Genomic DNA, 12,869 nt, shown 5'->3' on the forward strand with positions numbered 1-12,869 from the left:
GGAACAGGGAGAGGACGGAGGAAGGACAGGGAGAGAGACGGAGGAGGACGAGGAGAAGAGAGACGGGAGAGGACAGGGAGAGGGAGAGACGGGGAGGACAGGGAGAGAGACGGAGGAGGACAAAGGAGGGAGGACGGAGGAAGGACAGGGAGAGAGAACGGAGGAGGACAGGGAGAGAGAGACGGAGGACGGGGAGCAGGGAGAGAGAACGGAGGAGCCAGTCAGTCAGTGTGAAAAAGGATATTAGGCTCAATGCTCCCCAAACACTCCACTCTGAAGTGTAAACGCTTCATCTGTCCTCCAGCTCCACAGTCATTTACAGGGAAAGGATGAACAGGCTTCCATTCCACCGCCACAGTTAAATCAAGGACAGGGAGATATTCTCTGTCCCAAATGGAACCCTATTCCCTTTAAAGTGCACTACTTTTGACCAGGACCAATAGGGCGCTAGTCAAAAGTAGTGAATAGGTTGCCATTTGGGAACACAGACATAAACTAAGCTTCTACTGAGAGGAGGGATTTTCATGTTACTGTTAATAAAAGCTATGTAGAATGTGGGACCTGGAACACACGACGCCAACAAACGAGGAGTCACTAACAGATAAAACGCCCCACATTTCCCTCAGACATCCCATACATCCGCAGCACTGAAGGAACTGGTTCTATCTGGGTCCAAAGGTTCTGAAGAGTCACACTAACCAACTTCATGTCTATTCCAGAACTCTGAGATGACCGGGGAAGAGCTTCAGAAGCCCGGCCGGGAATTTAATTAGGCCGTTCCTGCATTAGTGAAATCGATTCATGCACTTCAGAGCAATGAGGCTCAGTGGAACTGTAGAGCTGGGGACAGAAACCGCTCCAGACAAAAAGGTAAGGGCCACACAGCTCAGATATTAGCTGCTTTTGGAAGCAGTAGGCTGTCTTAGTAAATTCCTGACACTGTGTTAAACACTGACTACACAAAACATTAAGGACACCTACTCTTTCCTTGACATAGACTGACCAGGTGAATCCAGGTGACAGCTATGATCTCTTATTGATGTCACTTATTAAATCCACTTCAATCAGTGTAAATGAAAGGGGGGAGACAGATAAATTAAGCTTTGAGACATGGATTGCGCAATTCAATATTAGGAAGGTGTTCTTAAAGTTTGGTTTGGAACACACATTTGTGTGTGTGTGTGTGTTTTCTTGATTCACAGCGACAGAGCCATTACTGACCCAATCACAGAGGCAAATAGTGACGGAGGAGGCAGTCCAAGTAAGTTGTGTGTGTGTGTGTGTGTGTGTGTGTGTGTGTCACCCCCACCTTGCCTCCGGCGGCTGCTGATCTTCCTGAAACAGGTTCCGTCACATAGACGGTTGAGCCTCTGTTGTTTGATCAGCTCCATGATCTCTGGCTGGATCTTCTCCCGCAGCTCCCTACGGACAAGACAGAGAAACAGTCAGTCAGTCACAGAGAGAACAGGAAACAGTCAGTCAGAAACACAGAGACCAGTCAGTCAGTAACACAGGGACCAGTCAGTCAGTAACACCGGGAGACCAGATACGTCAAGTACGACAGAGACCATTCACTCAGTAACACAGAGAACCAAGTTAGTACACAGAGAACCAGTCCAGTCAGTAACACAGAAGACCAGTCAGTCAGTAACAGAGGGACCAGTCAGTCAGTAACACAAGAGACCATATCACTCAGTAACACAGAGACCATTCACTCGTAAAACAGAGAACCAGTCCAGTCAGTAACTACAGAGAACAGTCCAGTCAAGGAACCACAGGGACGCAGTCAAGTCAGTAAACACAGGAGACCAGTCAGTCAGTAACACAGGGGACCAGTCATCAAAGTATAACACAGAACCATTTCACTCCAGTAACACAGAGAGACAGTCAGATAGTAACACAGAGACCATCAGATCCAGTAACACAGGGAAGTCAGTAGTAAACAGGGACCAGTCAGATCACGATAACACAGGGAGACCAGTACAGTCAGTAACCACAGGGACCAGTCCAAGTCAGTAACACAGGGACCAGATCAGTCAGTAACACAGAGACAGTCAGCTCAGAACACAAAGAGACATTACACTCAGTAATCAACAGAGACCAGTCCAGTAACACAGAGACCAGTGCAGTCAGTAACAGGAGACGCAGTCAGATCAGTAAAACACAGGGACCAGTCAGTGCAGTAAACACAGAGACATTTAACATTACATTTAAGTACCATTCACTCAGTAACACAGAGACCATTCACCTCAGGTAACACACAGAAGACCAGTCAGTCAGTAACACAGAGACCGCAGTCAGTAACACAGGGACCAGTCAGTCAGCAACAGTACCAGCAGGACCCAGTACAGTCAGACAAGGAGGACCAGTAGTCAGTACACGAGAGACCATTCACATCAGTAAACACAGGAGAACCAATTCAGTCAGAATAACACCAGGAGACCACCAGTCCAGTCCAGTAAACCACAGGGAACCAGTCAGTCAGTACACAAGAAGGACCAACTCCCCAGTCAGTAACCACAGGACCAGTCAGTCAGATCAACACAGGGACCAGTCAGTCAGAACACGGCCAAAAATATCACAAGAACCGACAGAGACCTGTTACAGTAAAACACCAAGAGACACAGTCAGTCAGCAACCACAGAGACCCAGTTCAGTTCAGTAACAACAAGAGACCGCAGTCAGATCAGTAACAGAGACCAAATGTCACCATCAGAAACACAGAGACCATTCACCTCAGTAAACAAACAAGAGACCAGCTACACGTTAACACAGAGACCGCAGTAACGAACAGAGCTAGACACAGAGACCATCCAGCATACACAGAGACGCAAGTCCAATGCAGCTAACACAGGGAACCCAAGTCGTCCAGTAACACAAGGGACCAGTCACCAGTCTTAACCCAGAGACCAATTCACCCATCAGTAAGAGCACGAGACACAGTAGCCGACCAGTCAGTCAGTAAATCACAAGGAACCATCAGTCAGATGTAACACAGAGATCCAGTCAGCTCAGTATCACAGGAACCAGTCAGTCAGTGTACACAGAGAAAACAGAGACCGAAAGTCAGTAACAGCAGAGACCAGTCCAGTCCAGTATATCAAGGACAACGTAAGTACAGTCAGTAAAATAGTAGACCAGCAGTCAACGTAGACGCAGTCATAGCTTACACAGAACCCCAGTCAGTCATGTAACACAGAGACAGTCAGTACACAGAGACCAGTCACTAGTCAGTATACCAGAGAACAAGTCAGTCTAGTACACAGGGACCTAGTCCAGTCACAGTAAACACAGAGACATATTTACATTTACATTTAAGTCCATTCAATCAGTAAACAGAGACCATTCAGCCAGTAACAACAGAGACCATCAGATTCAGTACACAGAGACCAGTCGTCCAGTAACACAGGGACCAGTCAGTCAGTAACACGGAGACCAGTAGTCCAGTAACACAGGGACCATCATCAGTAACACAGAGACCATGTTCACCTCAGTAACACAGAGACCAGTCAGTCAGGTAACACAGGACCAGTCAATCAAGTAAACACAGGGACCGATCAGCATCAGTAACCAGGGAACCAGTCAGTCAGTAACACAGGGACCAAGTCAGTCAGTAATACACAAGGGGAACCCAAAGCAGGTTCAGTACACAGAGACCATTTCACATCAAGTAACACAGAGAACCAGTCAGTAACACTAGAGCCGTCAGTACAGTAACACAGAGCAGCCACAATCAGTAAACCACAGAGACCAGTCAGTCAGTAAACACAGAAGACCATTCACTCAGTACCGGAATTAACCATAACAAGAGACCAGTCAGTACACAGGAGACCAGTCCAGTAAACACAGAGCCAGTCAGTCAGACAGAGACCAGTCTCAGTAACACAGGACCGAAGTCAGCAGTAACAACAGGGACATAGTCCCAGCCCCACCACCACTTCACCAGCCCCCCCTACCCAACCTCACTACACACCACATCAGCCGATCCAGAACGTCAGCAGAAACACAAGCCACAGTCGAACACGGACCGCACAGTACCAAGAGAGACCAGCGTACACGCCCCCCCCAGTCCACTCAGCCCCCGGACCAGTCCCCCTTCACAAACACAGAACACAAGCCCAAGTCAGTCAGACACAGGAGACCAGTCAGTCTAACACAGAGACCATTCTGTCAGTACAGTAAAAGTCAGTAACCGACGGTACCACGTGTACAGGGCTCAAGGAGTCCAGAGTCAGTGTAACATTCATGGAAGATACCGAGTCAGCAGTATACATCAGGCACCAGTGTCCAGTTACAGAGATAAACACAGAGACCCAGCAGTCCAGTAACACAGAAGACAGTCAGTCAAGTATCAGGAACCATGTCATACAGAGAAAACAGAAGACCAGTCAGTGTAACAGATAAACAAAGACCAGTCAGTCAGTGTAAACACAGGACCAGTCAGTCACGTTAAAAAAAAACGAGTTCAACAGAGAACCAGTCGTTCAGTGTAACAGAGAAAACAAGAGCAGTCGAACAGGACCAATCAGTCCAGTAAACACAGAGACCGTCAGTCGTACCAGAAGACCTAGTAAGTGCAGGAAACAGAGACAGGTCAGTGTAACAGAGAAAACAAAGCCCAGTCAGTCAGTAAACACAGAGATCAGTCAGTCATGTCAACAGAGAAACCAGAGACCAGTCAGTCAGTAACACAGAGACCAGTCAGTCAGTGTAACACAGAGACCAGTCAGTCAGTGTAACAGAGAAAACAGAGACCAGTCAGTCAGTAAGAGAGAGAGAGATAGAGACTCACTGGCACAACACACACTGGGTGTTGTCCCAAATGGCACCCTATTCCCTGGTCAAAATAGTGCACTATTTAGAGCAGTGGCAGTCAACTCTTACCCTATGAGGACCGGAGCCTGCTGGTTTTCTGTTCTATCTGATCATTAATTGCACCCACCTGGTGTCCCAGGTCTAAATCAGTCCTTGACTAGAGGGGAATCACCCACCTGGTGTCCCAGGTCTAAATCAGTCCTTGACTAGAGGGGCACCAAGGTGGGTGATTCCCTCTAGTCCAGGACTGATTTAGACCTGGGACACCAGGTGGGTGATTCCCCTCTAGTCAGGACTGATTTAGACCTGGGACACCAGGTGGTGATTCCCTCTAGTCAAGGACTGATTTGACCTGGGACACCAGGTGGGTGATTCCCCTCTAGTCAAGGACTGATTTAGACCTGGGACACCAGGTGGGTGATTCCCCTCTAGTCAAGGACTGATTTAGACCTGGCACCAGTGGGTGATTCCCCTCTATCAAGGACTGATTGGACTGGGACACCAGGTGGGTGATTTCCCTCTATCAAGGACTGATTTAGACCTGGGACACCAGGTGGGTGATTCCCTCTATCAAGGACTGATTTAGACCTGGGACACCAGGTGGGTGATTCCCCTCTAGTCAAGACTGATTTAGACCTGGGACACCAGGTGGGTGATTCCCTCTAGTCAAGGACTGATTTAGACCTGGGACACAGGTGGGTGATTCCCTCTAGTCAAGGACTGATTTAGACCTGGGGCACCAGGTGGGTGATTCCCCTCCTAGGTCCAAGGACTGATTTAGACCTGGGACACCAGGTGGGTGATTCCCTCTAGTCAAGGACTGATTTAGACGCTGGGACCCACGGTGGGTGGCATTTAACTGATCAGATAGAACAGAAACCAGCAGGCTCCGGTCCTATAGGGTAAGAGTTGACTGCCACTGCTCTAAATAGTGCACTTTTTGACAGGGAATAGGCTGCCATTTGGGACAAACACCAGTGTGTGTTGTGCAAGTGAGCTCTATCTCTCTCTCTCTTACTGACTGACTGGTCTCTGTTTTCTTGTACACTGACTGACGGTCTCTGTTTACATGACTGACTGGATCTCTGTGTTACTGACTGACTGGTCTCTGTTTTTCTGTTAACTGACTGACTGTCTCTGTTTATGACTGACTGGTCTCTGTTTTCTCTGTTAACTGATGACTGGTCTTGTGTTACTGACGATCTGTCTTTGTTTTCTTGTTCACTGACTGTCTTCTGTTTTCTCTGTTACACTGACTGACTGGTTCTGTGTTACTGACTGACTGGTCTCTGTGTTACTAGCTGACTGGTGCCTGTGTGTTTACTGACTGACTGGTCTTTGTTTTCTCTGTTAACCACCTTGACTGACTGGTTCTGGTGATACTGACTGACTGGTCCTCTGTGTTACACTGACTGACTGGTCCTGTGTTACTGACTGACTGGTCTTGTTTTCTCTGTTACATGAACTGACTGGTTCCTGTGATACTGACTGACTGTCTCTGTGTTACTGCTCTGGTCTCTGTTTTCTCTGTTACGTGACTGGTTCCTGTGTATACTGACTGACTGGTCTCTCTGTGTTACACTGACTGATGGTTCCTGTGATACTGACTGACTGTCTCTGTGTTACTGACTGGTCTCTGTTACTGAGTGACATGGTTCTTCTGTGTAACTGACTGGTCCCTGTGTTACTGACTGACTGGTCTGTGTTACTTGATTGACTGGTCTCTGTGTTACTGACTGACTGGTCTGTGTGTTATGAGCTGGTCTCTTCTGTGTTACTGACTGGTCTCTGTGTTACTGAGTGAATGGTCTCTGTGTTACTGAGTGATGGTCCTCTGTGTTACTGGACTGACTGGTCTCCTGGTTGTTACTGAGTTGACTGGTCTCTGTGTTTACTGACTGACTGGTCTCTGTGTTACTGGACTGGTCTGTTGTTACTGAGTGAATGGTCTCTGGTTATGACTGCCTGTCCTGTGTACTGACTGACTGGTCCTGTGTTACTGACTGCGGTCCCTGGTGTACTGAGCTGACTGGTCCCTGTGTTTACTGACTGACTGGTCTCTGTGTTACTGACTGACTGGTCTCTGTGTTACTGAGTGACACTGGTCTCTGTGTTACTGACTGATGGTCCTGTTTTGTTACTGACTGACTGTCTCGTGTTACTTGACTGATCTTGGTCCTGTGTTTCTGGACTGACTGGTCTCTGTGTTACTGAACTGACTGTCTCGTGTTACACTGAATGTCTCTGTTTACTGATGAATGGACTTAAATGTCATTGTACAAATGCTCTCTGTGTACTGACTGACTGGTCCTGTGTTACTGACTGACTGGTTCTCTGTGTTACTGACTGACTGGTCTCTGTGTTACTGATGGTCCTCTGTGTTCACACTGACTGACTGAGGTCTCTGTGTTACTGATGACTGGTCCTCTGTTTTCTCTGTTACATTGACTGACTGTTCCTGTTGATACTGACTGGACTGGTCTCTGTGTTACTGACTCTGTCTCTGTTTTCTCTGTTACACTGACTGACTGTGTCCTGTGATACTGACTGACTGGTCTTGTGTTACACTGACTGACTGTTCCTGTGATACTGACTGACTGGTCCTTGTGTTACTGACTGGTCTCTGTTACTGAGTGAATTGGTCTCTGTGTGTTAGACTGACTGGTCCCTGTGTTACTGACTGCTGGTCCCTGTGTTACGATTGACTGGTCTCTGTGTTACTGACTGACTGGTCTCTTGTGTTAGCTTGGTTACTGGTTGAGTTCTGTGTTTACTGAGTGAATGGTCTCTGTGTTACTGAGTGAATGGTCTCTGTTGTTACTGAACTGGACTTGGTTCTCTGTGTTTACTGATTGACTGGTCTCTGTGTTACTGCGATGACTGGTCTCCGTGTTTACTGACTGGTCTCTGTGTTACTGAGTGAATGGTCCTGTGTTACTGACGACTGGTCCTGGTTACTGACTGAGTGGTCCCTGTGTTACTGACTGACTGTCCCTGTGTTTAGCTACTGGTCCGGTTATTACTGGGACTGGTCTCCTGTGTTAGCTGGACTTGATCTGGTCTCCTTTGTTTATGATGTGAATGGTCTCTCTTGTTACTGACTGACTGGTCCCTGTTGTTGATGGACTGGACTGGTCCCTGTGTTATGACTGACTGTCCCTGTGTTACTGACTGCTGGTTCTCTGTGTTACTGACTGACTGGTCTCTGTGTTACCTGAGTGATATGGTCCTGTGTTACTGAGTGAATGGACTTAAATGTAAATGTTAAATGCTCTGTGTTACTGGACTGACTGGTCCCTGTTGTTTACTGACCTGACTGGTCTCTTGTGTTACTGATTGCACTGGGTCTCTTGTGTTACTGGGACTGGTCTCTGTGTATACGAGTGTAATGTTGTTCTGACTGCTGTTACTGTTACTGACCTGTCTCTGGTCCACTGGATGTGTCTGTGATTAGACGACTGGTCCCTGTGTTACTGACTTGACTGGTTCCTGTGTTACTGACTGACTGGTCCCTGTGTTACTACGACTGTCCTGTGTTACTGATCGATGGTCTCTGTGTTACTTGACTGACTTGTCTGGTGTGTTACTGAGTGAAATGGTTCCTGTGTTACTTTGATGATGGTCCCCTGTGTTAACTGACTGACTGGTCCCTGTGTTACTGACTGACTGGTCCCTGTGTTTTACTGAGACTGGGTCTCTGTGTTACTGACTGACGTGGTCTCTGTTGTTACTGTGGTCAGTGTGGTCTGTGTGTATGATGGGTCTCTGTGTTACCTGACTGACTGGTCCCTGTTTACTGATACTGGTCTCTGTGTTACCTGACTGACTGGTTCTCGTGTTACTGTGACTGGTCTCTGTGTTACTGAGTGAATGGGTCCTCTGTGTATGACTACTGGTCTCCCTGTGTTACTGACTGACTGGTCCCTGTTGTGTACTTGACTGACTGGTCCCTGTGGTTACTGACTGAACTGGTCTTGCTTGTGTTCTGACTGACTGTTTCTGTTTCTCTCGTCTGTGAACTGAACTGACTGTTTCTCTGTTCTTTGTCGTAGGGAGCTGTCGGGAGAAGATCCAGCCAGAGATCATGGAGTGAATAAACAACAGAGGCTCAACCGTCTGGTGTTTGACGATACCTGCTTCAGGAAGATCAGTAGCCCGCGGAGGCAAGGTGGGGTGACACACACTACCACATCATCACACACACACACACAACTTCTTGGAAACACCCCCTGCCTACCTCCCGTCACTATTTGCCTCTGTGTTGGGTCAGTAATGGCTCTGTCGCTGTGAATCAACGAAAACACACACACAGCACACAAATGTGTGTTCCAAACAACTTTAAAACACTTTCCTAATATTTGACATTGCGGCATCCATGTCTCAAAGCTTAATTTACTGTCTCCCCTCCTTTATTACCGATTGGAATTGGATTTAATAAGTTACATCAATAAGAGATCATAGCTGTCACCTGGATTCTACACTGGTCAGTCTAGTCAGGAAAGAGTAGTGTCGCTTAATGTTTTGTGTAGTAGTGTTTAACACAGTGTCAGGATTATTTACTAAGACAGCTACTGCTTCAAAAGCAGCTTTATATCTGCAGCTGTGTTCGCCTTTACCTTCTGTCTGGAGCGGTTTCGTCCCCAGCCTCTACAGTTCCACTGAGCTCATTGCTCTGCAAGTGCATGAATCAATTTCCATAATGGCAGAGGAAGGCCTAATTAATTCGCCGCCGCGGCTGTCTGAAGCTCTTCCCCGGTCATCCTCAGAGTCGGAATAAGACAGAGTTGGTTAGTGTACTCTTCAGAACCTTGGACCGATAAGAACCTAGTTTTCCCTTCAGTGCTGCGGATGTATGGGATGTCTGAGGAAGTGTGGGTGCGTTTTTTCTGTTAGTGACTCCTGTATTGTTGGGGGGGGTCCCCGTGGGTTTGTTCCAGGTCCCCCATTCTACAGTGCTTTTATTAACGTAACAGAAAATCCCTCCTCTCAGTAAGAAGCTTAGTTTATGTTCTGTGTTCCAATGGAACCTAGTTCACTACTTTTGACTAGCTGCCTCTATTGGTCCTGGTCAAGTAGTGGCACTTTAAGGAAAAGGGTTTCCATTTGGACAGAGAATCTCTCCCTGTCCTTGATTTAACTGTGCGGTGGAATGGAAGCGTGTTCATTTACCCTTTCCCTGTAAATGATGTGGAGCTGGAGACAGATGAGGTTTTACACTTCAGAGTGGAGTGTTGGGGGAGCAATTGACTAATATCCTTTTTTCAACACTGACAGTGACTGCTGGCGCGTGAGGCCTGGACACAGAGTGGAGAGAGGGAGAGGAGAGGAGAGGAGCGGAGAGGAAGAGGAAGAGGAGAGGAGAGGAGAGGAGAGGAGAGGAGGAGGAGAGGAGAAGGAGAGGAGGGAGAAGGAAGTGTGTTGTGTGTGTAGAGGAGGAAGGAGAGGGGGGAAAGGCCTTATCGGTTAGCACGCTATAATGTGGTACTTTTTCAAGGCCGGAGAGGATAAATCTATCCCCACCCGAGACGCAGACTCCGTTCTTCTCCCTGTCTCTCCGTCCTCTCCCTGTCCTCCTCTTGTCTCTCTCCTGTCCTCCTCTGTCTCTCTCCCTGTCCTTCCTCCGTCTCGTCTCCTGTCCTCCTCCGTCTCTCTCCCTGTCCTCTCCGCTCTCCCTGTCCTCATCCGCTTCCCTGTCCTCCTCCGTCTCTCTCTCCTGGTCTCCGCCGTCTCTCTCCCTGTCCTCTCCGTCTCTCTCCCGTGTCCTCCTCCTCTCTCCCTGTCCTCCTTCCGTCTCTCTCCCTGTCGTCCTCCGCTCTCTCCCTGTCCTTCTGTTCCTCCCTGTCCTCCTCCGTCGTCTCTCCCTGTCCTACTCCGTTCTCTCCCTGTCTCCTCCGTCTCTCCCTGTCTCCTCCGTCTCTCTCTGGTCCTCTTCTCCGTCTCTCTCCCTTGTCCTCCTCCGTCTCTCTCTCTCCTGTCCCTCTCGTCTCTTCCCTGTCCTCCCCGTCTCTCTCCCTGTCCTCCTCCGTCTCTCTCTTGTCCCTCTCCGTTCTCTCCCTGTCCTCCTCGTCTCCTCCTGCTCTCCGTCCTCTCTCCTGTCCTCCTCCGTCTCTCTCCCTGTCTCCTCCGTCGCTCTCTCCTTGTCCTCCTCGTCTCTCTCCCTGTCCTCCTCCGTCTCTCTCCCTGTCCTCCTCCGTCTCTCTCCCTGTCTCCTCCGTCTTCCCTGTCCTCCCGTCTCTCCTGCTCCTCTCGTCTCTCTCCCTGTCCTCCTCCGTCTCTCTCCTGTCCTCTCCGTCCTTCTCCCTGTCCTCATCCGTCACTCTCTCCCTGTCTCTCTCCGTCTCTCTCCTGTCTCTCTCTCTCTCAGCGCTCTTCTTTCATGCAGCACATCACAACACACAAGGTTTTAACGTATTGTTGAGGTACCCTGGAAGCGCTGTCGTCCAGCCAAGGGTCCTGTGTTGCTGTTGGCTGTCTGCACCTACACTGTAGTGGAGCACAACTGAGCAATTAGTATAACTGCAGATCACACCTCCACCCGACACTTTCCAAGTGCTTCATTCCTAAGGACTCCTCTCAAATCATATTTCAAGACATATGATAATATACGGTATACAAAGGCTAATGGTTGTGGAGGGCCGGAAAGTAATTTAAGGAAGTCTTAGAAGAAGCTGAGTATCTACAGAAGTGCCTTCAGAAAGTATTCACATCCCCTTGACCTTTTTCCACATTTATTTGTTATTACGCCTGAATTTAAAATGGATTTAATTGGAGATTTTGGTGTCACTTTGAAAAACTTCACGCAGCCTGTAATCGTTGCGTAAAGGTGGAATTCTACACAATGTATTGATCATGTGGGGTGTGAAATATCACTTATCATAAATTAGATATTTCGTATTTATTTCAAACAATAAATTTGGCTAAAAGTTTTTTTTCTTTATAAAACATGTTTTCACGTTTGTCATTATGGGGGGTATTAGTGTGTACGGCTGATGGGAATAAAAATATATTAGAGCCTGAGATTCAAAATTGATGTCAAACACAACAATGTTGATAAAGTGTTCAAGTGGGGTGTTGAATCCTTTTTCTTTGAAGGCCCGCTGTCGCTGAGACTAATCAAACAGCAATCAGGTCTGTGGGGCCCACCTGTCTTGTCAAAGTACAGATGCTCTTAACTGTCTGTGGGAAATAAATACTATTTGTTTACATATTTATTAAATCATATTAACAAGGGCAATAATGGGTACAGAGAATCAGGGCCATTATGTTGCTAATTGGCCGAGCATTACACGTGTAACCTAATACAATGTGGCAATCCAATAATCATATGAAAAAACAAAATTACAAAATAAATCCTAGAATTAGAAAACAAAAATAAAAAAAAAAAAAAATAAAAAAAAAAAAAACAAAATAAAAAGAATAAAATGAAAGAAAAAAAAAAAATTAAAAAAAGAAAAGAAAAAAAAAAAATAATATTTTTCCTTTTAGTCAAATTATGTGCTAGCTAAGACAATAGATTTAGAATGGTGATTTGAAAAAAAAAAGAGTAGTTTGGTATCTCTTATCCTTACTCAAAATAATACTAAACAACAGATGAAGAACGTATCAAGCATGATTTGAAAAACGATAAGAACAGGACAATAGAACTTTCCATCCTGATGCATTATCACACTTTACATTATGTCTGGAGGCTACAGATCTGATCTCCATCCCTAGATATCAGCTCCAGTTCTAATAGAATAGCTCCTCCCCAGTCTACATAAAGATAAGCCTCCAGTCTAGATGTGCTCAAGTACTAGATAGCTCGCATAGTCTAGATACGCTCAGTCTAAAAGGTAAGCTCCCAGTTCTAGGAATGCTCAGTCTAGATAGCTTCCAGTCTAGAGATCCTGCTTCCATTAGAAGATAAGTCCACCAGTCTAACGAAAAGGATTACACTCCCTCAGTCTAAGAACAATAAATTCCTTCCTTCCTCCAATTCACGGTCTTACCTTATCTCAGTCCGCCTCCTCTCGCGTTTCCTCTGATCTCTATTCTTCCTTTTTCCTCTTTCGCGC

General features: G+C 47.0%; 1 protein-coding gene across 6 annotated transcripts in view; it reads right to left on the minus strand.

Moving 5' to 3' along the window:
* elmo1 (engulfment and cell motility 1 (ced-12 homolog, C. elegans)) overlaps positions 1 to 12,869 on the minus strand; it is a 237,783-nt gene that overhangs the window by 14,931 nt on the left and 209,983 nt on the right. For all 6 annotated transcript variants that reach the window (XM_070436225.1, XM_023975417.2, XM_023975416.2 and 3 more), the window contains one exon: positions 1,310 to 1,422. In XM_070436225.1, the coding sequence (XP_070292326.1) occupies positions 1,310 to 1,422 (113 nt within the window). The remainder of the gene's footprint in view (positions 1 to 1,309; positions 1,423 to 12,869) is intronic.

This window comes from Salvelinus sp. IW2-2015, linkage group LG30 (genome assembly GCF_002910315.2).
Source record: "Salvelinus sp. IW2-2015 linkage group LG30, ASM291031v2, whole genome shotgun sequence".
In the NCBI taxonomy this organism is placed as follows: Eukaryota; Metazoa; Chordata; class Actinopteri; order Salmoniformes; family Salmonidae; genus Salvelinus; species Salvelinus sp. IW2-2015.